The 24484-nt window shown below is 38.6% G+C and overlaps 4 protein-coding genes across 4 annotated transcripts in view; 1 reads left to right on the plus strand and 3 right to left on the minus strand.

Annotated features, from left to right (window-relative positions):
- Window positions 1-24484, minus strand: part of LOC133649000 (uncharacterized) — a 1204785-nt gene that overhangs the window by 1072347 nt on the left and 107954 nt on the right. The window lies entirely within an intron of this gene.
- Window positions 967-12393, minus strand: nek12 (NIMA-related kinase 12). The gene is made up of 2 exons (XM_062043854.1): window positions 11379-12393; window positions 967-1362 (listed from the first exon to the last, which is right to left on the minus strand). Exons 1-2 carry the CDS (start codon window positions 12391-12393, stop codon window positions 1163-1165), a joined length of 1215 nt encoding a protein of 404 aa, XP_061899838.1. The 3' UTR covers window positions 967-1162.
- Window positions 1163-12393, minus strand: LOC133649223 (serine/threonine-protein kinase Nek3-like). The gene is made up of 2 exons (XM_062046054.1): window positions 11379-12393; window positions 1163-1362 (listed from the first exon to the last, which is right to left on the minus strand). The coding sequence occupies exons 1-2, from the start codon at window positions 12391-12393 to the stop codon at window positions 1163-1165; spliced, it is 1215 nt and encodes a 404-aa protein (XP_061902038.1).
- pin4 (protein (peptidylprolyl cis/trans isomerase) NIMA-interacting, 4 (parvulin)) lies at window positions 14809-18638 on the plus strand. Its single transcript, XM_062045644.1, has 4 exons — window positions 14809-14966; window positions 15156-15223; window positions 15299-15418; window positions 18168-18638. The coding sequence occupies exons 1-4, from the start codon at window positions 14927-14929 to the stop codon at window positions 18324-18326; spliced, it is 387 nt and encodes a 128-aa protein (XP_061901628.1). The 5' UTR covers window positions 14809-14926; the 3' UTR covers window positions 18327-18638.

A 24484-nucleotide genomic window follows, 5' to 3' on the forward strand; every position in this document is an offset into this window, starting at 1 on the left:
TGTGGATGAACTTGACTGGCCTGACCTGAACCCGATAGAACACCCTTGGGATGAATTAGAACAGAGACTGAGAGCCAGGCCTTCTCGACCAACATCAGTGTGTGACCTCACCAATGCGCTTTTGGAAGAATGGTCGAAAATTCCTATTAACACACTCCGCAACCTCGTGGACAGCCTTCCCAGAAGAGTTGAAGCTGTAATAGCTGCATCATATTGAACCCTATGGGTTAGGAATGGGATGGCACTTAAAGTTCATATGTGAATCAAGGCAGGTGGCCATATATATATATATATATATATATATATATATATATATATATATATATATATATATATATATATATATATATATATATATATATATATATATATATATATATATATACACACACACATACATAGTTGACACAGGGGTAGATCTTGCTTAGATATTTGGCTGAGACCAGGGATCTTGGGTTAAAAAAGGTTGGTGACCACTGTCTTAGGGGCTTTGCCAAATAAGTCGCGGTTAAATTTACAGATAATACACATAGAGTTGATGATAAATTGCGAACAAATTTTGTCAACGTCATAATCATCATCATTTCTGCACTTTAGCTGATCGGATTCAGATACTTAACGGATGTGTGATGAAATATTTCAAAAAATTATTCCTGTTTTATTTTTGATTCCTATTTCTAAATTGAGTATCTGATTAATACCACAGAGATTATCGCATTAATCATGTATAAACGCAGATAAATCAGCCATTTTATTTTTTCCGCCCGTGCTCCTTTAATACAAAAATAATGACCATTAAGGGGGTGTACATGTACACCACAAATGATCATGTACGGTAGTTAGTTTTGACAAACCTCAATGTGCTGCAGCTTGGTGTTCTCTATCCTCACCTCACCTCTTAATAACAACAAGAATAAGTATTTTGCAAAGGACATGTCTTTATTGGACAACGGCCAGACTGGCATACATTACTAGAAAGTCCCATTGAGATTAAGACTCTCTTTTCTATGGCAGAAGAAGGATTGCAGGAAAACTCTAGTATCTGGATGATTGGTTTTTTTATCTGCACAGAGATGGTTTGAACAGGAAACATTTCCCTGGAATTTGAATATGAATTCTTGTAACTCAGACAAATGTACTCTATATATGTTGTTGTTTCTCTTCATCCCTTTTCCTTCAAGGCCTTCAGCGTGACGGCCATTCCTCCGGCATCACAGAGCTGGAACTCATCCAAGGAATCATCATGCTGGAGAGAGGAAGCGTGAATCCCATCTATCAACGCCACGCTTTCTTCCTTCTCCTCTTCTTCCTCAAAGTCATCCGGATACTCAGCTTGGTCACCGTGGCAACATTGTGAAAACACTGTAAGAGACAAAACATGTTGTGAGTTTGCTATGCTTTTATTGCAGATTCTGCGTACAAACTCAAACTTTATCATGTCTAATGTCTAAATGATTACATTTGACTTCCTAGAACAACCCCAGAGGTGCAAAGGCTTATTAGAATAAAGTGACAATGCAGGTTTGAGGAACTTGTGGTTTTGCTTGTGCAGCTGTAGCAATTCTTTTTAGTTCAAGTTAGTGTAAAGCTAAAACGGTATCATGACCCCTTCGAAACTATTGTTGAGGTGGACTGTCTTGTTTCTGTTTCTGTTTTGAATTCCCCCTCGAAACTTCTGGGTTAGTTTTTTGGGTTAATAGTTGACAAATAACAGCCAAAAATACCCTCTGTGAATATGCAACCACAGAGTACACAAGTCCACCCAGCTAAAAGGTCACTTCTTTCTAGAGATGTCCGATGATATTGGCTGATATCGGCATGAAAATGAAACATCGGAGCATATCAGTAGTGTTTTTCTGCCAGAAATGATATCAGATGCCCGGATTTTATGCAAAGGAATGGATGATGTCTGCATGGCAAGTAATGACCTCATCAATCTGTGCCCTGCTGCTCGAGTCCTGAGCGAAACCTGGAAATCCGACCATATTAGTCCAGTGCTTTGGTCACTGCACTGGCTTCCTGTCACTCAGAGAATAGACTTTAAAACAGCTCTGCTTGTTTGAATTGCCTTGCGTACAAATTGTTCTCTATAAATAAACTTGCCTTGCCCTACACTGCCAATGCATCCATGCAATACTGAAGACGCAGTAAATGAGCGTCACAGAACACAGATAACTCCTCTTAACACCCTGAATTCTTCATTCTACCAAGATATTTTGGTAGAGTCCTTTGGTCAATAAAGGCATACTTAATAAAGGCAAGTTTAGTACGGAATAACTTTAAAGGGGACGTACACTTTTTTTGGAATTGTGCCTATCATCCTCAATCCCTATGTAAGACAAGAACACAGATGTTATTAGTTTTTTTATGCATTCTAAATCGCTAAATACGGCAAGTAGAAGCTGGCTAACAATGCAACGAATTGGGTGTATACTATTCCGCTCATAAATCCCTCTAAAAAAAACATCCAAAAACCGCCAACAATACTCCATTTATATCTCGTGACTTGAATATTAACCAAGTATTAGCAATAACAGGAGCTAACGAGCTCATGCTGCTATATTGACATATTGAGCCGGTGAGCTGTTGGGATGGCCTCTGAGCTAGTGAAAAAATTCTAGATCAGAAATCGTATAGTAAAAGGCCTCGGCCATAAATCGAAAAGTTGGTCAAGTTTGACATTCGAATTATACCCAAAGATGGCGAGAAAGGCATTTTTTTTACGCTTTGTGAGGATTATAAATAATTCTTCATCTAAACAGGAAGATATAAACATACCATCAGTTGGCATTCCACTGAGAGCAGACATTTAACAGTAAGTGATTGTTTTATTAAGTTTGTAGTCCGTATTTTTTGTTCAGCACTTAGCTATACTGCTACATGATTGTTGAGTGTTTCATTTAAGTTGGATCTATTTATCACACACATTCTAAAACTTGTAGCTCTTCCACCTTTATATTCACGCTCAAAAATATAAGGTTCTGGATCACTATTTGTCCCAAAGTAGTGGTTGTTGTCTCTCATGAAGTCTGCCATTATTAGTAGTAGTTTTGTTGTTGTTGAAGGAAAAAGCAAAACGTTGTGACGTGTCTGTGAAATAAATACTACGTCATATGACTAAAATGAGCAAAATACCTCAATATTACATGTTATTATGAATGTGCATGTTACTATATTACACATATACTTATAGCGTCTATATCAGGGGTGTCCAAAGTACGGTCCGCGGGCCAAATGCGGCCCGCCGGTGTCTTCAACTTGGCCCGCGACACGTCATGAGTTTAATAAGGAATGTTATATTCATTTTAAAGGTATAACACTTTAAATGCTGCTGTTTTGACACAATCTAGTGCACAACATGAGTTTTTCCTGGTCAAAGACTTTATATGTTTGGAATGTGCAGCATCTATTTATATGACCGAATGCAAACAACCTTCCCTTATCATGGTGCAAAAAAAAAAATATCGAAAAAATCCAACCAACCCGAAATGTAAACAGACATGGTCACTGAACTTTGTGGATATTATAAAAAACGTCCAATCACCATAAACATTTTTTTTGTAATTACAAAGCGTGACGGGAAAATGCTTAAAAGACTCTCCATACTTATCCATGTTTGGTGCATTTTAGCTGCTTGATAATTCTGATTGATTACAAAACTTTAAAGGCCTACTGAAACCCACTACTACCGACCACGCAGTAGGATAGTTTATATATCAATGATGAAATCTTAACATTGCAACACATGCCAATACGGCCGGGTTGACTTATAAAGTGCAATTTTAAATTTCCCGCTAAACTTTCGGTTGAAAACGTCTATGTATGATGACGTATGCGAGTGACGTCACTAGTTAAACGGAAGTGTTGGTACACCTTTGAATCCAATACAAAAACGCTCTGTTTTCATCTCAAAATTCCAGAGTATTCTGGACATCTGTGTTGGTGAATCTTTTGCAATTTGTTTAATGAACAATGAAGACTGCAAAGAAGAAAGTAGTAGGTGGGATCGGTGTATTAGCGGCTGGCTGTAGCTACACAACAAGGAGGACTTTGACTTGGATAGCAGACGCGCTAGCCGACGCTAGCCGACGCTAGCCGCACGGATGATCGGGTGAAGTCCTTCGTCCTTCCGTCGATCGCTGGAACGCAGGTGAGCACGGGTGTTGATGAGCAGATGAGGGCTGGCTGGCGTAGCTGGAGCGCTAATGTTTTTATCATAGCTCTGTGAGGTCCGGTTGCTAAGTTAGCTTCAATGGCGTCGTTAGCAACAGCATTATTAATCTTCGCCAAGCTGGAAAGCATTAACCGTGTATTTACATGTCCAGGGTTTAATAATATTGTTGATTTTTTGTCTATTTTTCCAGTCAGGGGTTTATTTCGTCTGTTTATATCTGCATTTGAGCCCGATGCTATCACGTTAGCTCCATAGCGAAAGTGCTTCGCCGATGTATTGTTGTGGAGATAAAAGTCACTGTGAATGTCCATTTCGCGTTCTCGACTCTCATTTTCAAGAGGATATAGTATCCGAGGTGGTTTAAAATACAAATCCGTGATCCACAATAGAAAAAGGAGAAAGTGTGGAATCCAATGAACACTTGTACCTAAGTTACGGTCAGAGCGAAAAAAGATACGTCCTGCACTGCACTATAGTCCTTCACTCTCACTTTCCTCATCCACGAATCTTTCATCCTCGCTCAAATTAATGGGGTAATCGTCGCTTTCTCTGTCCGAATCTCTCTCGCTGCTGGTGTAAACAATAGGGAAATGTGAGCAGCACTCCAGCTTGTGATGTCACACTACTTCCGGTAGGGGCAAGGCTTTTTTTTATCAGCGTCCAAAAGTTGCGAACTTTATCGTCGATGTTCTCTACTAAATCCTTTCAGCAAAAATATGGCAATATCGCAAAATGATCAAGTATGACACATAGAATGGATCTGCTATCCCCGTTTAAATTTTTAAAAAATCATTTCAGTAGGCCTTTAAGGAGGTTGTCACAGAAGTAAACAAGGTAGAAGTCAAACTTTTGCATACTCTTAATATCCAATTATATTACAATTAATATAATAAGTGTGTGTGTATGTATGTATGCATACACACATATATATATACATATATATTTATACATGTATATATTTATATATATATAATATATATATATATATATATACATATATATATATATATATATATATATATATATATATATATATATATATATATATATATATATATATATATATATATATGTATGCATGTATGTGTGTGAGTATATACTGTATAGATAGATAGATAGATAGATAGATAGATAGATAGATAGATAGATAGATAGATAGATAGATAGATAGATAGATAGATAGATAGATAGATAGATAGATAGATAGATGGATAGATATGTATGTGTGTGAACATATGTATATGTATGTGTGTGAATATATATTTATATGTATATATGTATATAGTTACTTTACGTGCAGTTGGCTTTCGGCCCTCAACCACATTTTTTAGTCCGATGCGGCCCCCAAAAGTTTGGACACCCCTGGTGTATATGAAACAATGATGAAGGTTTTTGTATGTTTTTTAGAGCGCTTTATAGGCGGTATAGAGCGACTTCCTTTGGCTCCATTGTTAGCTGACTTTTGCTAGTGTTTATTTAAGATTTAGAATGCGTAAAAAAAGGAAAAACATGTGTCCTTGTCTTGGGAATGATAGACTACATTCCAAAAAAAGTGCAGTTCCCCTTTTAAAGCACCGATCTAACCCCATCAAACACCTGAAGGATGAATTAGAACAGAGATTTTAGTATTTCCTCTCTCTATGTCAGGGGTGTCAAACCTGTTTTCTTTTCACGCCACATCACAGTTACGACTGCCCTCGCAGAGCCGCTTGTAACAACGAATATATATGACTATTAATGTATAACCGCCACATATTTTCACACAATTGCCTCTGACATTTTATTTTTTTTTATTTTTTTTTGCGTACAGATTGACGGCTAACTTGCTTTGAAATCATGCGTCAGGGGGACTAGTAGATATTTCAGCATGAATTTTTATTTTAACAACACAATATATGACAATATAATATTGTTTGTTGCATGATCTGATAATATTCAAGTTTAAAAGACATATAGTACAATAGCATGAACACATGCATTATTTTTCTCAGTTTTGTCAGAATTGGAAGAACATACATGTTTGGTAAAAAAGATGAAGATGAAGATAAAACAGCCCTTGATCAAAAAGCTGTTTGCAACTTTCCCGAAGTTACATTTTTACAAGCAAAAAATATAACAAAAACATTATTGGTTAGCTTGTGTTACCATCAGTGGTTTAACCGCACACATTAATATTTACCATTGTTTATATTTTTCACAATTACTAAGTTTATGATATAACAAAAAATTACCGACCCAAATAAAAATATTGGTGTTTACAGAAGTCATTCAACCTGTCTCGTTTAAACGAACGCGCAGGAAGCGCGTGCACACATACGTAGCAAAGCAGCGCAGGAGAAGCAACAAACAATTTGCAGTCATGTTGTTGTTATGACAGAATATACATTCAATGGCAACTAGCGCTAGCTATCCAAATCCCTATCATTAGCTAACAACACCCAAAACTAAAGGCCTACTGAAAGATTCGTGGATGAGGAAAAGTGAGAGTGATGGACTAGAGGGCAGTGGAAGCGATTCAGATAGGGAAGATGCTGTGAGAGGCGGGTGGGACCTGATATTCAGCTGGGAATGACTAAAACAGTAAATAAACACAAGACATATATACACTCTATTAGCCACAACACAACCAGGCTTATATTTAATATGCCACAAATGAATCCCACTTAACAAACACTTCCCCCCTCCCGTCCATATAACCCGCCAATACAAATCAAACACCCGCACAACACACTCAATCCCACAGCCCAAAGTACCGTTCACTTCTGCAAAGTTCATACAGCACATATATTTCCCCAAAGTCCCCAAAGTTACGTACGTGACATGCACATAGCGGCACGCATGTACGGGCAGGCGATCAAATGTTTGGAAGCCACAGCTGCGTACACACGGTACCGCGTATCCAACTCAAAGTCCTCCTGGTAAGAGTCTCTGTTGTCCCAGTTCTCCACAGGCCAATGGTAAAGCTTGACTGTCATCTTTCGGGAATGTAAACAACGAAACACCGGCTACGTGTTTGTGTTGCTGCAGCCGGCCGCTAATACACCGCTTCCCACCTACAGCTTTCTTATTTGCTGTCTCCATTGTTCATTAAACAAATTGCAAAAGATTCACCAACACAGATGTCCAGAATACTGTGGAATTTTGCGATGAAAACAGACGACTTAATAGCTAAATGGTGTCCCAAAATGTCCGCTACAATACGTGACGTCACGCACAAATGTCATCATACCGAGACGATTTCAGCAGGATATTTTGCGGGAAATTTAAAATTGCACTTTACTAATCTAACCCGGCCGTATTGGCATGTGTTGCAATGTTAAGATTTCATCATTGATATATAAACTATCAGACTGCGTGGTCGGTAGTAGTGGGTTTCAGTAGGCCTTTAAAAACGAATGCGCGTGCATCATTACGTCCTACTATGCATTTACTCTTCTTCGGTTTAAACCAGTTTTTTAAACAGACAACCTTATTCACCTTATAAGATAACTGTAAATGCTGATCTTTTTTTTGGTACAATGCGACCCCAGCTCGTTGTGATTACTTATTCATGTCCATTTTTTCCAGTAAACAAAGTCAATTCACATTCAGCCGGGAGATGCAACTTGATGCCCTTGTTTGTGTAACACAGTTGGTTTATTCATGATGTAACTGTGCCTCTCCAAGGTATTGTACGAAAGATCCGCTTTGGTGATATGAATCACATCTTCTTGCAGGACTTGGTCTTCACAGATGTAAGTGGTTTACATGCGGTGGCTGTCCAACTTGTCTGTGGTGCTTTTGTTTAAAACATTGACGCAGTGAACTTTGCCAGCGGAGTTGGTCATCTTTAGTTTGTTGTCGATGTAACAATAATGCTAGCCTTGAGTATATGTTTCACTTTAAGATGGTATTTTAAACTTGATTTGCGCCGATGATAAGAACGTTTGTTGCTGCAATACTAACAAGTTACCTCAGTTTTATTTAAAGTTCTGTTTGGGAGCGAAATTGGCAGCCTCTCAGACCGTTTAACAATGCACATGTCTTCCAGTTTACGCCTTAGTCCGAATGGGATTTATATTCATTCATATATGATAAAACAATGGTTTTCTTTTATTATGTTAACGTTGAGAGCCCTAATTTTTATAATCAATTTGTACATATTTGAATAACTTATCTATGTAAAATAAGTGATTGAAACAAGTAAAATTTTTCATTTTGACAAGTCAATAAAATATATTGTTAGGAAAAAAACTAGTTCAACTTTGACTTCAGTTAGTTAAACCTGCCTAGATGTCAGTTTTTGGAGAGCAATGTGGAATAATGTGCAGAAAACGAGAATGGATACCCGTGGTCCTAGGCTTACGACGTTCCGTATTATAACGTTTAATGGTTATGAACACACTCCCATAAATTAATTGCAACATATGATGATTTGAATCTACTTTGAAAACACTTCCAAGTGGTCTGGATGATATGTATTGGATATGTGTTGGTGTAAATGTTGCATCAATTTTGCTCCACGGTCACGTTTATAACCTGTTTGTTGAGTCTGTCTGCAAGATGTTGGTTTTTGAAAGTGTTCCGAAAATTACAAGTGAAACCACGCTCGACTTTCCTAACGTATCATAATTTATCTTTTAAAAATGTACACTGTTTAAATATATGAATCTTAAGTCGTTTTTTCCTCACACGGTCGAAAATAAGATTCTTAAATAAAAAATACAAATAAAATAAAAAATGTATAAAAATCCTGTTTAGTGGCCTTGTGGTTAGAGTGTCCGCCCTGAGATCGGTAGGTCGTGAGTTCAAACCCCGGCCGAGTCATACCAAAGATGATCATTTAAAAACAAAGTATTTCTATAAGATATACAAATGAATAAACTCATGTGCTGAAACTGTAGTTAAGTTAAAGTTATAGTACCACTAGGTGTGGCAAAATTATTCTCTGCATTTGACCCATCACCCTTGATCACTCCCTGGGAGGTGAGGGGAGCAGTGAGCAGCAGCAGTGGCCACGCCCAGGAATAATTTTTGGTGATTCAACCCCCAATTCCAACCCTTGATGCTGAGTGCCAAGCAGGGAGGTAGTGGGTCCCATTTTTACAGTCTTTGGTATAACCCGGCCGGGGTTTGAACTCATAACCTACCGATCCCAGGGCGGACACTCTAACCATTAGTTGTTGTGTTTTATATCCCCTGCCTTCACTGCAAATAATTACATGATAATACTAATAATATGCTATCCCAATATTTACTATTACTGGCTATAATGCAACCAAATTGAATTTTGGCTACATAATACTATATTAAGATCAGTGGCCTAGTGGTTAGAGTGTCCGCCCTGAGATCGGTAGGTATTCAAACCCCGGCCGAGTCATACCAAAGACTATACAAATGGGACCCATTACGTCACTGCTTGGCACTCAGCATCAAGGGTTGGAATTGGGGGTTAAATCACCAAAATGATTCCCGAGCGTGGCCACCGCTGCTGCTCACTGCTCCCCTCACTTCCCAGGGGGTGGGTCAAACGCAGAGGGTAATTTCACCACACCTAGTGTGTGAGTGTGACTATCAGTGGTACTTTAACTTTATATAGATTCACCCAGTCACACCAGCATGAGACCTTGAACTGCTTTTTATCCAACAAATTGCTCTTAAATTGTATATATATATATATATATATATATATATATATATATATATATATATATATATATATATATATATATATATATATATATATATATATATATATATATATATATATATATATTATATATATATATATATATATACGTATGTGTATATATATACTATATATATATACGTATGTGTATATATATACTATATATATATATATATATATATATATATATATATATATATATATATATATATGCATATATATTCATATATATGTATGTATATATATATATATATATATATATATATATATGCATATATATTCATATATATGTATGTATATATATATAAATATATACATGCATTTATATGTATATATATGTATATATAATATATATATATATATATATATATATATATATATATATATATATATATATATATATATATATATATATGCATATATATTCATATATATGTATGTATATATATATATATATATGTATATATATATATATATATATAATATATATATATATATATATATATATATATATATATACATGCATTTATATGTATATATATATGTATATATAATATATATATATATATATATGTATGCATATATATATATATATGTATATATGTATATATATATATAAATATATATATGTATATATATATATATATATGTATTTATATATATATATGTATATATATATATACCGTATATATGTATATATTTATATATATATGTGTATATATATGTATATATGTGTATATATATGTATATATATATGTGTGTGATGTGTGTGTGTATATTTATACATATACTATATATAGACTATACGTATATATTATATATGTATGTGTATATATTATATATGTATATGTATAGTATATGTATATATTATATATGTATATAATATATACAGTATGTATATAGTATATGTATATATTATATATGTATATAATATATATATATATATATATATATATATATATATATATATATATATATATATATATATATATATATATATATATATATATATATATATATATATATATATATAAAATGTGTGTGTGTGTGTGTGTATTTTACCTCTGTTTCAAATGTTATTTTTTAGTCTGTCCTTTGCCTGTATTTATTTGTGGTGTACAGCCCTTTGTTCTTCAACTGTAATTGTTTTTAAAGGGCTTTATAAATAAAGTTGGTATGGTATGGTATGGTATGGTATTAGCAGGGGCGCCGCTAGGGATTTTGGGCCCCATGAAAAGAATCTTTACAGGGCCCCCTGTATTATAATTTCATCATCATTAGGGGCCTCTCTGGGCCCCCCTCCATCATGGGCCCCTAGAATCCGTCTCCTTTACCCCCCCTTTTCGGCGGCCTTGGGTATTAGGGACACCTGCACACTCTCAGGTCGATTTAAACTGCATAAAAAAGCTGGGGGGGTTAGCAAAAAAGGGCATGTAATGTTGAGTTGAATACATTATCTCATGTGCCTGCATGCATACACTGGACACACTCACTATCTCTGTCTATCATGCATCCATCCAAGGTACTTCACATTACCAAGAGGTTCAGCAGAGTGGCTCCTTGATGATAAGTCTGAGTGTTGACTCCGTTCCTCTAAGGAAGACAAACTTTCCCCCTCGTCAAAGTCGTCAGGGTAAAAGCAACCACCAGCACCATCCTCCTCCACCTCGCTCAGACTTTGCTCACAGGGAGCATGACGGCCCATGTCCTCGTCCGGAGGAAAGTGTTGCATCGTGTGTGTGTCTTCGCATTGAATGCGCCGTAAATGTTCTTGGACAAAGGCGCTGTCAAGGATGCAGGCGGCGCTTGGCCTGTTTTCAGGTTCAACGCACAACATCCCGTGCATCAAAGAGCTGACATTTCGAGAGTAAAGTTCAGGCACGGGGTGGTACTCTCCTTTAGTGATCTTGATAAACAGACTGAGGAGGTTGTTCGCTGCAAAAGGGGGTTTTAGAGCGCAGATCTCGTACAGCAGGCAGCCCAGAGCCCACATGTCACACTTGGAGCTGTATGGCACATCCTGGCACAGTTCGGGGCTGAGGTAGCAAGGAGTTCCGACACAAGTGGAGGCCATGTCAGCTGTGCTCGTCATGATTCTGGACACCCCGAAGTCTCCTAACTTCACCGTGCCTCGTTTTGTCAGCAACACGTTGGACGTTTTGATGTCTCTGTGAACTATTTTAGCTTTGTGTATATAATTAACAGCCAGGGCGACTTGCACAAACCAGCCCATGACCACTCCCTCTGGGAAGAAACGACCCGGTTGCCTCTCTTGGACTTTATCGTCTAAGGTCCCGCCGTCACAGTAGTCCATCACGATGTAAATGAAGCCGTCCGCAGGGCTCGCGAAGGCGTCGCTGCAGTTCACAATGTGAGGCTGCTCCAGCTTCCTTATGATCTCCGCCTCTTGAAGAATGGCCGCTTGTGTGTGTTTGCTTTCCAGTTTGATCCTCTTCACGGCATGCAGACTCTTGGCCTCGGTGTGTCTCATCAGGAAGACTTCTCCTGCCGCGCCTCTGCCCAAACGCGACACCTTCTCATACTTCTCCATTGTCAATAGTCGGGATAGTGGGGAGGAACCTTTAGTACACAAGGCTGCTGTGCCATGAAGGGCTTTGTGTCGTGGTTGCTATGGAGACCGGACGCTGTGAAATGTGAGAGGGGGGCCCCTTTGCGTTCTGTTAATGAATGTCTATGGTTTTCTGACAGCTTGTTCACAGGTAAGTTTAATAAATGTATACATCTGTGTTTATGTATGCATTTATTCATGGTTCATTTCAATAAAATGTTAAATATTCAAACATTTTTTTTTTTTAAACTGGCTAAGAATGTTTTTAGAATTACCATCTATATCTGACTTTTTCTGTTGGTCTATTGCAGGAGTGTCCAAAGTGTGGCCCGAGTGTCGTTTGTGGCCCACAGCAAATGTTTTAATGGCACATTCTAAAAATACTATTTAAAACAAAAAAAAAGTGGAATAAAATAGCAAGCAGGTGTAGAATAATCAAGGACGACTTGGGCAACAACAAAGCAAAAAAAAAAAAAAAAAGACACAAAGCACGTATTTACAAGTTTGGATGATCATTTAAAAACGAAGTATTTCTATAAGATATACAAATGAATAAACTCATGTGCTGAAACTGTAGTTAAGTTAAAGTTAAAGTACCACTAGGTGTGGTGAAATTATTCTCTGCATTTGACCCATCACCCTTGATCACCCCCTGGGAGGTGAGGGGAGCAGTGAGCAGAAGTGATGGCCGCGCCCAGGAATCATTTTTGGTGATTCAACCCTTGATGCTGAGTGCCAAGTAGGGAGTTAATGGGTCCCATTTTTACAGTCTTTGGTATGACCCGCCCGGGGGTTTGAACTCACAACCTACCGATCTCAGGGCGGACACTCTAACCACTAGTTGTTGTGTTTTATATCCCCTGCCTTCACTGCAAATAATTACATGATAATAATAATAATATGCTATGCCAATGTTTACTATTACTGGCTATCCATCCATCCATCCATTTTCTACGCTGTAATTTTGGCTACATAATACTATATTAAGATCAGTGGCCTAGTGGTTAGAGCAGGCCTGGGCAATTATTTTGACTCGGGGGCCACATTTAGAGAAAAAAATGTGTCTGGGGGCCGGTATATCTATTTTTAGGGACTCTAATACAAAACCTCACAATAATGTCTGATTGAATGCTAAAAACGTTATGACAGACCGCCTTAAAAAACGTAATGGAATTCTTATTTTTTCTATGAACGATAAAACACTGAATATTGACAAAATATGAATGTCTCACCCCCTTTCGATCGACATATTTTACAATCAAGTGAAACGCAACAAAAATGCAACAAACAGTGAAATATGAACGCGAAGGGTACAAAATAAACCCACCTACAATCTGATATATATGATACATCACTAAGCTTTAGAACTTTGTTGTGAATGTCTCCTTCCGCGTCTGTGGAAACGCTTCCCGCCCACACTGCTTGGTGCCTCGTCTGAGCTGCTGTGACGTAGATTACCATAGTAACTAATTCGATCAGTGGTCCCCAACCACTGGGCCGCGGCCTGGTACCGGTCCGTGGACCGATTGGTACCGGGCCGCACAAAAAATGTAAAATGTAAAAAAATTTTTTTTTTTTTTTTAATGAAATCAACATAAAAACACAATATATACATTATATATCAATATAGATCAATACAGTCTGCAGGGATACACTCCGTAAGCACACATGATTGTATTTTTTTAGGACAAAAAAAAAAAAAAACCATTATTATACCATACTCCCGCCCCCGGTCCGTGGGACACATTTTCAAGCGTTGACCGGTCCGCAGCTACAAAAAGGTTGGGGACCACTGAATTAGATGACCATAGTAACTAATTAGATTACCATAGTAACTAATTAGATTACCATAATAACTGGTATATCATTCAAAAGAGCAGATTCCAACCATTTAAATACTTTGTATAGTTCAAGACTTACGGTCATTAGAAAACATCACTGCACATCATAATGGCAGCTACCCTTTCCATCTTAAAGATCTAAAAAAAATATTTGGGAATGTCCGGCGGGTCAGATTGAAAAGGGCCTTAATTTTCCCAGGTCTGGGTTACAGTGTCCGCCCTGAGATCGGTAGGTTGTGCGTTCAAACCCCGGCCGAGTCATACCAAAGACTATACAAATGGGACCCATTACCTCCCTGCTTGGCACTCAGCATCAAGGGTTGGAATTGGGGGTAAAATCACCAAAACATTTTCCGGGCGCGGCCACTGCTGCTGCTCACTGCTCCCCTCACCTCCCAGGCGGTGATCAAGGGGATGGGTCAAATGCAGAGGACACATTTCACCACACCTAGTGTGTGTGTGACAATCATTGGTACTTTTAACTTTAACTTTGAAATATACTTGTCAGAAACTTTTTGTACACTTGATGGCAGTATAGACTGCAATTCACCAATATGTGACCATAGAAGAAGACACGTGTCTACTGCGCATGTCCACTACACAAGCTTGAATCCATGGTAGTTTTGTTTTTCTCTTCCCCAGCCATTTGAAGTCCGGTGTGCGTTTCTTTAAAAATGCCACCAAAGGGCAAAGGTGGCGGCAAGGGAGCTAAAGGTTCGCACTCGTTTTTATTTTTTCGCCTTTAATTGTGTTCTTCAGCCGTAAATCAATACTTCCGGAGTGTTAGCTTGTCACTTTAGCATAGAGCTGCAATTGCGTGCATGTGGTGTACCGTGTACGGGGGGTTTAATAACATTGCAGTGTTTTGTCATTCGTTCATTGCCGTTTCTTTGCCTTGCTCAGGAGCTGCGTCAGGAAGTGCAGATGCTGAGAAGAAAGATAAAGCACCTAAAGGAGGCACTGCTGTCAAGGTAGATACACCCCTACGTTTGTATTCTTACTACTGAATGACGTCATTAATAAGATGCATGTGCTCATGTGACTAGGTGCGTCACATCCTCTGCGAGAAACACGGAAAATGTATGGAGGCAATGGAGAAACTGAAGTCGGGGGTTCGCTTCAGCGAAGTAGCATCGCAATACAGTGAAGACAAAGCAAGACAAGGAGTAAGTTAACCTCATGCATGCTTGATAGTTGATAAAAGCCCCTTTAACAGATGTTTGCAAGCCGGAAGAAGGTCTCACAGACGATTAAAGGATAGGTGCAGCACCTTGGGAATAATAAAGAATAGGATTCCCGCTGGGATAACTTAGGGCAGCGGTCCCCAACCTTCGGGCCGTACAGAAACATTAAAGGGAAACTGCATTTTCTGGGGAATTTTGACTATCATTCACAATCATTATGAAAGACATGAGGACGGCGTGGCACGGTTGGGAGAGTGGCCGTGCCAGCAACCTGAGGGTTCCTGGTTCAATCCCCACCTTCTACCAACCTCGTCACGTCCGTTGTGTCCTTGAGCAAGACACTTCACCCTTGCTCCTGATGGGTCGTGGTTAGGGCCTTGCATGGCAGCTCCCGCCATCAGTGTTAAAGTTAAAGTACCAATGATTGTCACACACACACTAGGTGAGGTGAAATTTGTCCTCTGCATTTGACCCATCCCCTTGGTCACCCTCCTGGGAGGTGAGGGCAGCCGTGGGCAGCAGAGGTGCCGCACCCGGGAATCATTTTTGGTGATTTAACCCCCAATTCCAACCCTTGATGCTGAGTGCCAAGCAGTGTGTGAATGTGTGTGTTGATGGGTGAATGTGGAAATAGTGTCAAAGCGCTTTGATTACCTTGAAGGTAGAAAAACGCTATACAAGTATAACCCATTTACCATTCATGACGACGGAAGTATTTTTTTAATGCATTCTAAATATTTAATGTGTTCAAAAGTCTGCTTGCAATGGAATCTATGGGAGCCGCTCTATTATGCCTTAAAAGCCCTTAAAAAACATCCATACAAATCCATTAAGGTTTCATATGCATGATGTTAGTGTGTATTTAATGTAGTAACAGGCACATTTATAATAACATTTGGAATGTATATATTTTGCTCATTTTAAGCACACAATCATTTCAAAAACCCATCACAACGTTCGTTTTTTTATTTTGAACATTACTGATCGTTGTACTTGTGCAATTGTCATTGCACAAGTACAACGAAACTTTGTTTTCAGCACAAACCCGTTCAAGATTAGACAAACAAACAGTGTACAGGGTTACAGAACAGGAACGCTGATGGGTCGCCACAAGGCGCACCGTAAAAGACGGGGAAAAAGGTAAAACGCTGCGGAAGGATGAGTAAAAAAAATACAATCTAGATATATAATCTGGAGGGGGAAAAAACCTCCATAGCAAAGCACATATACATATTACAACATACATCTCGAGATATCTAGCAACAGAGGGAAGGGAGTGCGGAGTCATGGTGGTAGGCCGCAGCTCTCAGGCGCTGACCATCCTTTCATCACCCCTATGGGATTTGCATTGAGGGGGGTGGGGTATGTATGTGTGTGGCGTATATTTTTGTGGATGCATGTTTGTGTGTAAGCCTGCAGTGTGTCTCCGTTCCGCGGCCTTGACGTCGTGCAGTCGCTAGTCCAAAGTCAACAACAACAGGTGTGTGTCCATGAGAGACAAGAAGGGAGTTTGTTGTGTCTTCGCTGCACTGTCCTTCGGGAGAGTCTCGAAGCCAGGGAAACAATCCAAGTTAGAATGTTTTGTATACGAGTTTTGTATATTTGCTTTTCACTCTAAATTGTCTATGACTGATCCTCAAAGTCCTGTGGGGCAGACAGTCCGATGTGATCCAAAATCACAAGAGTGTCCACAGTTCTTCCCGCATCCTCCAATTATTTGTGGCAGCTTTGGGGTACTTTGAAGACTGCCAGCAACTTCCAATTACTTCCATAGGCTATATAAGTAAACATTGATTGATTGATTGATTGAATACATATCTTTTAGAATTGAAATCCATGAAAACCTATTGAAACTAATGACAATTATATCTAGTTTTATTCTATATCTATCTATGCTTTTGTCCTTGACTATAACGCATCAGATACGTTAGCCAGAAAATAAGACCACAGGAACAAACAAAAGCCTTTGGAGATTTTTTGCAAAGGGAAGAAGGCTAGGGCTTCCACTAATTCAGTGTTATGGCGAGTTGTTTTTATCATGCACTTATTTTTGCTGTATTTATCTGCCACACGTGGAACACAGGTCCGTGGAAATAATGCCTATAACCTGTTTTGTTTTTTGTTTTTTTAGATATTTGTGTGTGAAGGTCTTTCCAGATTTTTTTAGTCAAAAATAAACTTCATAGACATTGTATAGATTCACCTGGTCACAGCATTACATACACCGGCACACTCCGAACGATACAGACTATAGAAGCTGCTTTTAGCAACATTTATGTCACTACATGTTACATGTCAGTGTAATTATGCACATGCCAAAATTAGATAAAAAATAATACTTTATTCACCTTTTTCTTGTTTCCACAAATCAAGTAGTAATGTCGCTGTCTTTTTCCGTTGGACTTCAACGGCTGATCAAATTTCGTAGTGGCTCACATGTTGTGGACAAAAAACACAGATGCATTTATTTTGCAATCTATCGCCCAAATATGTGTTAAACAATATTTTGGCATTGTTTAATATGAGTATCCAACAATGAAAAACATTTATTAGCAAGAAAAGACTAAATTAATTTGTATGAGAGCCTAAATAACTCATATAAATATGTATTGTTTTGCAATATTGTAAAAACATTATCGAAATATTCACTAAACTCACATTATTAATTTGTAAAGTGCAGAAAACTGGTCTAGCTTTCTGGGGATTGAACTCATGAAATTGTTTTGCACAGGGGGACCTGGGTTGGATGACGCGAGGATCCATGACTGGACCTTTCCAGGATGCTGCTTTCGCCTTGGCTGTTTCTTCCATGGATAAACCTGTTTACACGGACCCCCCAGTCAAGACCAAATTTGGTTACCACATCATTTTGGTGGAGGGGAAAAAGTAGCAAGAAGCAACACTGACTGAGGACATTCACTTCTGCATTGTGCTTTGATGCAATGTTTCGTATATTATAACGTCTTGTTGTACACTACCATATCATGGATGGTAGTTCATAATTTTTTAATAAAAGCTTACCAGCGACGCTAACACAACTAATTTTTGTCAATTGACAAGAATATAAGTCTCTAAAGATTACAAATTAAGTTGTACACAATAAATAAGACCGTTATATGTAACGTAGCGCAACTAAAACTAAGCATTTGGCATGTTTATGTGGCTGTTCATTGAAAAATAAATATGATTTAGTAAAAAAAAAGTGTTTTTACACAAGCAAATTTCTATAATTATGAATGTGTATGAACATATATCATAAGGATAAATATACTCTATGCCTGCAAAGGCACATTTTTTTCATTGAAAAAATGCGGAGGCACACCACCAGCAGAAAACATTATGTGACATCAATTCAAACCATAACTAAGCATGCATCACTATAGCTCTTGTCTCAAAGTACTGTCACAACCTGTCACATCACGCCGTGACTTATTTCGAGTTTTTTTGTGTTTTCCTGTGTGTAGTGTTTTAGTTCTTGTCTTTTGGTGGCTTTTCCTGTTTTGTTAGTATTTTCCTGTAGCAGTTTAATTTCTTCCCTAAGCGCTATTCCCCACACCTGCTTTGTTTTAGCAATCAAAAATATTTAAGATGTTGCTATCCTTCTTTGTGGGTACATTGTTGATTGTCATGTCATGTTCGGATGTACTTTGTGGATGCCTTCTCTGCTCCACACGCTGTATGTCTTTGCTGTCGTCCAGCATTCTGTTTTTGTTTACTTTGCAGCCAGTTCAGTTTTGGTTTCATTCTGCATAGCCATCCCTAAGATTCAATGCCTTTTTTTTAGCGGCACTCACCTTTTGTTTATTTTTGGTTTAAGCATTAGATACCTTTTTACCTGCGCACTGCCTCCCGCTGTCATCCGCATATTGTGATCACGACAAAGCAATTAGCTACCTGCTGCCACCTATTGATATGGAAGAGTATTACACGGTTACTCTGCCAAGCTCTAGACAGCACAGACACTCAACAACGGCACATTATTTTGCGGATTATAATTACTGGTTTGCAAAAAATATTTTTAACCCATTTAGGTGAAATGACAGTTTGCATGTTCTCCCCGTGACTGCGTGGGTTCCCTCCGGGTACTCCGGCTTCCTCCCACCTCCAAAAAACATGCACCTGGCTGGGGATAGGTTGATTGGCAACACTAAACTGGCCCTAGTGTGTGAATGTTAATAATAATAATAATATATTGTATTTGTAAAAAGCACTTTACATTGAGTAAACAACCTCAAAGTGCTACAGTGTATTAAAAAAAAAAAAGATAATAAAAATAAAAACTACAACAGCCTAATAGCTAGAACTAGTATGCATATATCTAAAAAAAAAAGAAGGCTTTTTTAAAAAGAAGGGTTTTTAAGCCTTTTTTGAAAGCATCCACAGTCTGTGGTGCCCTCAGGTGGTCAGGGAGAGCGTTCCGCAGACTGGGAGCGGTGGAGCAGAAAGCCCGGTCTCCCATTGTTCGTAGCTTTGTCCTCAGAGGTTGGATGAGGTTAGCCTGTCCGGAGCGGAGGTGTTGTGTGGACTCGGATTTGGGGGTGAGTAGTTCTTTGAGGTAGAGGGTGTACCCCGCCTTCCGCCCAAATGCAGCTGAGATAGGCTCCAGCACCCCCTGCGACCCCAAAAGGGACAAGCGGTAGAAAATGGATGGATGAATGGACATAATCTCCCACAGCACAGCAGACTGTATCTCACGGCACACTAGTGTGCATTGCATTGCTATCTACATGGAGTCTATGTATACATACCTGCACTAATATAATGATATACAATGCAAGACCTAGATTCAAAATCGATCCATTTTCTACCGCTTGTCCCTTTTGGGGTCGCTGGAGCCTATCTCAGCTGCATTCGGGTGGTAGGCGGGGTACACCCTGGACAAGTCGCCAACACAGATAGACAGACAACACTCACATTCACACACTAGGGCAGTGGTTCTTAACCTGGGTTCGATCGAACCCTAGGGGTTCGGTGAGTTGGCCTCAGGGGTTCGGCGAAGCCTCCGCCACGGAGGTAAAGACACATCTGACTTATCGTGTAAATAAAAACTTCTCCCTATCAGTGTATTATGGATATCCCCAAACAATGTTCCCTCTAATTTTCCATCTGATTTGCAAGTTTTTTGATTGATCGATTGAAACTTTTACGAGTAGATTGCAAAGGAAGAGAATAAATTATATGAAACAGTACAGTTTACACAGCACAGTACATATTCCGTACCATTGACACCCGAATACTTTTTTCAACTTGTTTATCACGTTAATCAATTCATGGTAATGTGTGTAAGGTGTGTAATTTGTTGTGAGTTCATGCACTGTGTTGGTTATGTTCTTTGATTAAGGTGATGTTCATGCACGGTTCATTTTGTGCACCAGTAAAAAAAAACATAACTTTTTCTTGAATTTGAAAAAAAAATCATTTTATTTTTCACTAAAGAAGGGTTCGGTGAATGCGCATATGAAACTGGTGGGGTTCGGTACCTCCAACAAGGTTAAGAACCACTGCACTAGGGCCACTTTAGAGTTGCCAATCAACCTATCCCCAGGTGCATGTCTTTGGAGGTGGGAGGAAGCCGGAGTACCCGGAGGGAACCCACGCAGTCACGGGGAGAACATGCAAATTCCACACAGAAAGATCCTGAGCCCGGGATTGAACTCAGGACTACTCAGGACGCAGATGCACTAACCCCTCTCCCACCGTGCTGCCATATGCCATACTATCTGCATAGTACAGGGGTCTGCAACCTGCGGCTCCAGAGCCGCATGCGGCTCTTTAGTGCCGTCCTAGTGGCTCCCTGGAACTTTTTCAAAAATGTATGAAAAAAGTAAAAGATGAGGGTAGGGGGAAATATATTTTTGTTTTAATGGGGTTTCTGTAGGAGGACAACATGACACAAACCTCCCTAATTGTTAGAAATCCCATTGTTTTTATTAAACATGCTTCTCTGATGAGAGTATTTGGCGAGCGCCGTTTTGTCCTACTAATTTTGGTGGTCCTTGAACTCACCGTAGTTTGTTTACATGTATAACTTTCTTCAAAACAATGCCAGAGGAAGACGTGATTTATGCCACTCATTCTTTGTCTCATTTTGTCCACCAAATGTTTTATGCTGTGCGTGAATGCACAAAGGTGAACTTCGTTGATGTTATTGACTTGCGTGGAGCGCTTATCAAACATATTTGGTCATGATTGCAAGCTAATCGATGCTAACATGCTATTTAGGCTAGCTTTATGTACGTATTGCATCATCATGCCTCACTTGTAGGTATATTTGAGCTCATTTAATTTCCTATGTCCTCTGTGTATTTAATTTATATCTGCATTTCTCATGGCATATTATCTGTATGTAATATTGGCTGCATTTTCGATAGTTGTTTGTGTGCCATGTTGTTCCAGACCACAGCAAACATAACCCAGCTTGCATAGATTGTTATAAATCCATTAGAAGAAGACAGCCCGCCATTTCCTTTAACTTGGACACACACATCTATACCTTTGGCCATTCTGAGCCAGTAATTTCCAGGAATTATCTCACCTTCTAAGAAGCCTGTGTTTGATTAATGTTTTCCGATGTCAAAATTTCTGTCAGAAAATATTTGTGTCAGCCTCCCGACACATAGTCATTTTGATAGTAGGCTAATTTAGCTAATATAGACACTTACATCATGTGTTGCTTTCATTATATCACTTATAAAAGGCTTTTTATTTTTTGCGGCTCCAGACAGATTTTTTTTTTGTATTTTTGGTCCAATATGGCTCTTTCAACGTTTTGGGTTGCCGACCCCTGGCATAGTAGAATGTCAATTGCAAAATTACTAACGTTTGTGTCATTATTTTAATAATTTTTATTCTGTCTTGGCTCTGGTGAGGGGCGGTCGCATTTTTTTCTCCTCCCATCTTTTCCTGGCTTGCTCTCTCTTTTTTGTCTTGTCTTGTCTAAACTTTTTTTTGGAAGCCTCTTTCTTTGCGCTGTCCTCCAAATCTAATCATCAGACATGGAATTGATTAGCTGGACTCTCGACTCTATTGACACAATCTTTTCGACGAGGAAAGAGATTCTGGGGAGCCTGGCTGCCCTGAAGGAACCATTGCTGCGGGGTACGTGAGAGATTCCTGGGACAAATGGAGAATCATGTTCCTCTCAGTCCTTTCCATCGAGGACGTGGAAGACATCTATCTATTTGGAACCATGATCGTGGGGCACCTGCTGATTGGGCTGGGCATTGCTCTGGTGTATCGTAAAATTCGTAAGACAATGGCAGCCACTCAAGGAGCCCAAAGGCTGTTCGTCGCAATGGACGGATTGGGCCGGGCTGTAGGAACACAGTCTGTGGCGATTTCTGAACTGAATCGCAAGATGGATCACATCATGAAAAAGCTTGCTATAAAGGAAGGTTTGGATATGAGAGCCAGCATGGACGAATAAAACAGACAAGTCATTGTAATGCCTGTTCGAGAACAAACAAAAATCCTTATCTACGATTTGACTCCCCCGAATGGCCTTGAGAAAAAGAACATGCTGTTCTGTAATCATCCCCTGAGGAATTTCAAAGATGGACGCTTTTTGACCTCCCTTCCTCCTCCCCTCCTCAACGACACCTGGGAATCGAACTTTGCTTGCATTGCATGCAGAACGACTCTGGGCTTATGAACATTTACACTTCACACAAAGACAATGGGCATATATACAAACACACTCCCCATCCCCATCCAACGCCCCTCACCACCACTGCTTAATTCCTCTTCTGGGTTATAGACGGCTAGTAGCGCTTTATCATACTTGCCAACCTTGAGACCTCCGATACCGGGAGGTGGGAGGTGGGGGGGCGTGGTTAAGAGGGGAGTATATTTACAGCTAGAATTCACCAACTCAAGTATTTCATATATATATATATATATATAATGTATAAAATACTTGACTTTCAGTGAATTCTAGATATATATATATATATATATATATATATATATATATATATATATATATATATATATATATATATATATATATATATATATATATATATATATGTGTATATATATATATATATATATATATATATATATATATATATATATATATATATATATATGTGTATATATATATATATATATATATATATATATATATATATATATATATATATATATATATATATATATATATATATATATGTGTATATATATATATATATATATATATATATATGTGTATATATATATATATATATATATATATATATGTGTATATATATATATATATATATATATGTGTATATATATATATATATATATATATATATGTGTATATATATATATATATATATATATATATATATATATATATATATATATATGTATATATATATATATAGATATAGATATAGATATATTTATTTTATTATATATATAAATAAAAGAAATACTTGAATTTTAGTGTTCATTTATTTACACATATACACACGGATTTGTTGTAGACATCCGCAAATGAGAATGGGATGTTGCTTCCAGCTATCAGCATAGCCATCTCTGTCTCGGCATATGTTACACCATCGGGTCTCCATTTTGCGAGGTGGCCCATAATACTGGGCTGTGAACGGTGCTGCGCTGCCGCCGCCATGTGCTTCGCTCTCCGTTCATGAATGAGTATATCATTTCGGCCACCATGTTCAATGGAGAAGTCTATTCTACAAAATGTACAGGCAACATACCCCTTCCCCTTCGAACTGTCCTGGATGAAGTGAAATTCTTGTTTCCATTCGTTTTGGAACTTGCAAGCGTATTTCTTCATCTTGCTCGTCGACGGCGTCGCCATGTCTGTTACTTCCTCGTTCTTCTGCTTCGTCTCCTTGTTGTGTGCGCAGTTGTGCGCTCTACTCTCTAAAAGCCATAGATGTTATGACGTCATTGGGCAGGCAAGCTGTTTATATTGTGGGAAAGCGGACGTGAGAACAGGCTGTCCCCACTCAGGTCCGCATTGAGCTAGAGGGGGCGTGGCCTCCAGCTCCGGCTGAACTCCGGGAGTTTGTCGGGAGAAAATTTCTGCCGGGA

This window comes from Entelurus aequoreus, linkage group LG04 (genome assembly GCF_033978785.1).
Source record: "Entelurus aequoreus isolate RoL-2023_Sb linkage group LG04, RoL_Eaeq_v1.1, whole genome shotgun sequence".
Taxonomy (NCBI): domain Eukaryota; kingdom Metazoa; phylum Chordata; class Actinopteri; order Syngnathiformes; family Syngnathidae; genus Entelurus; species Entelurus aequoreus.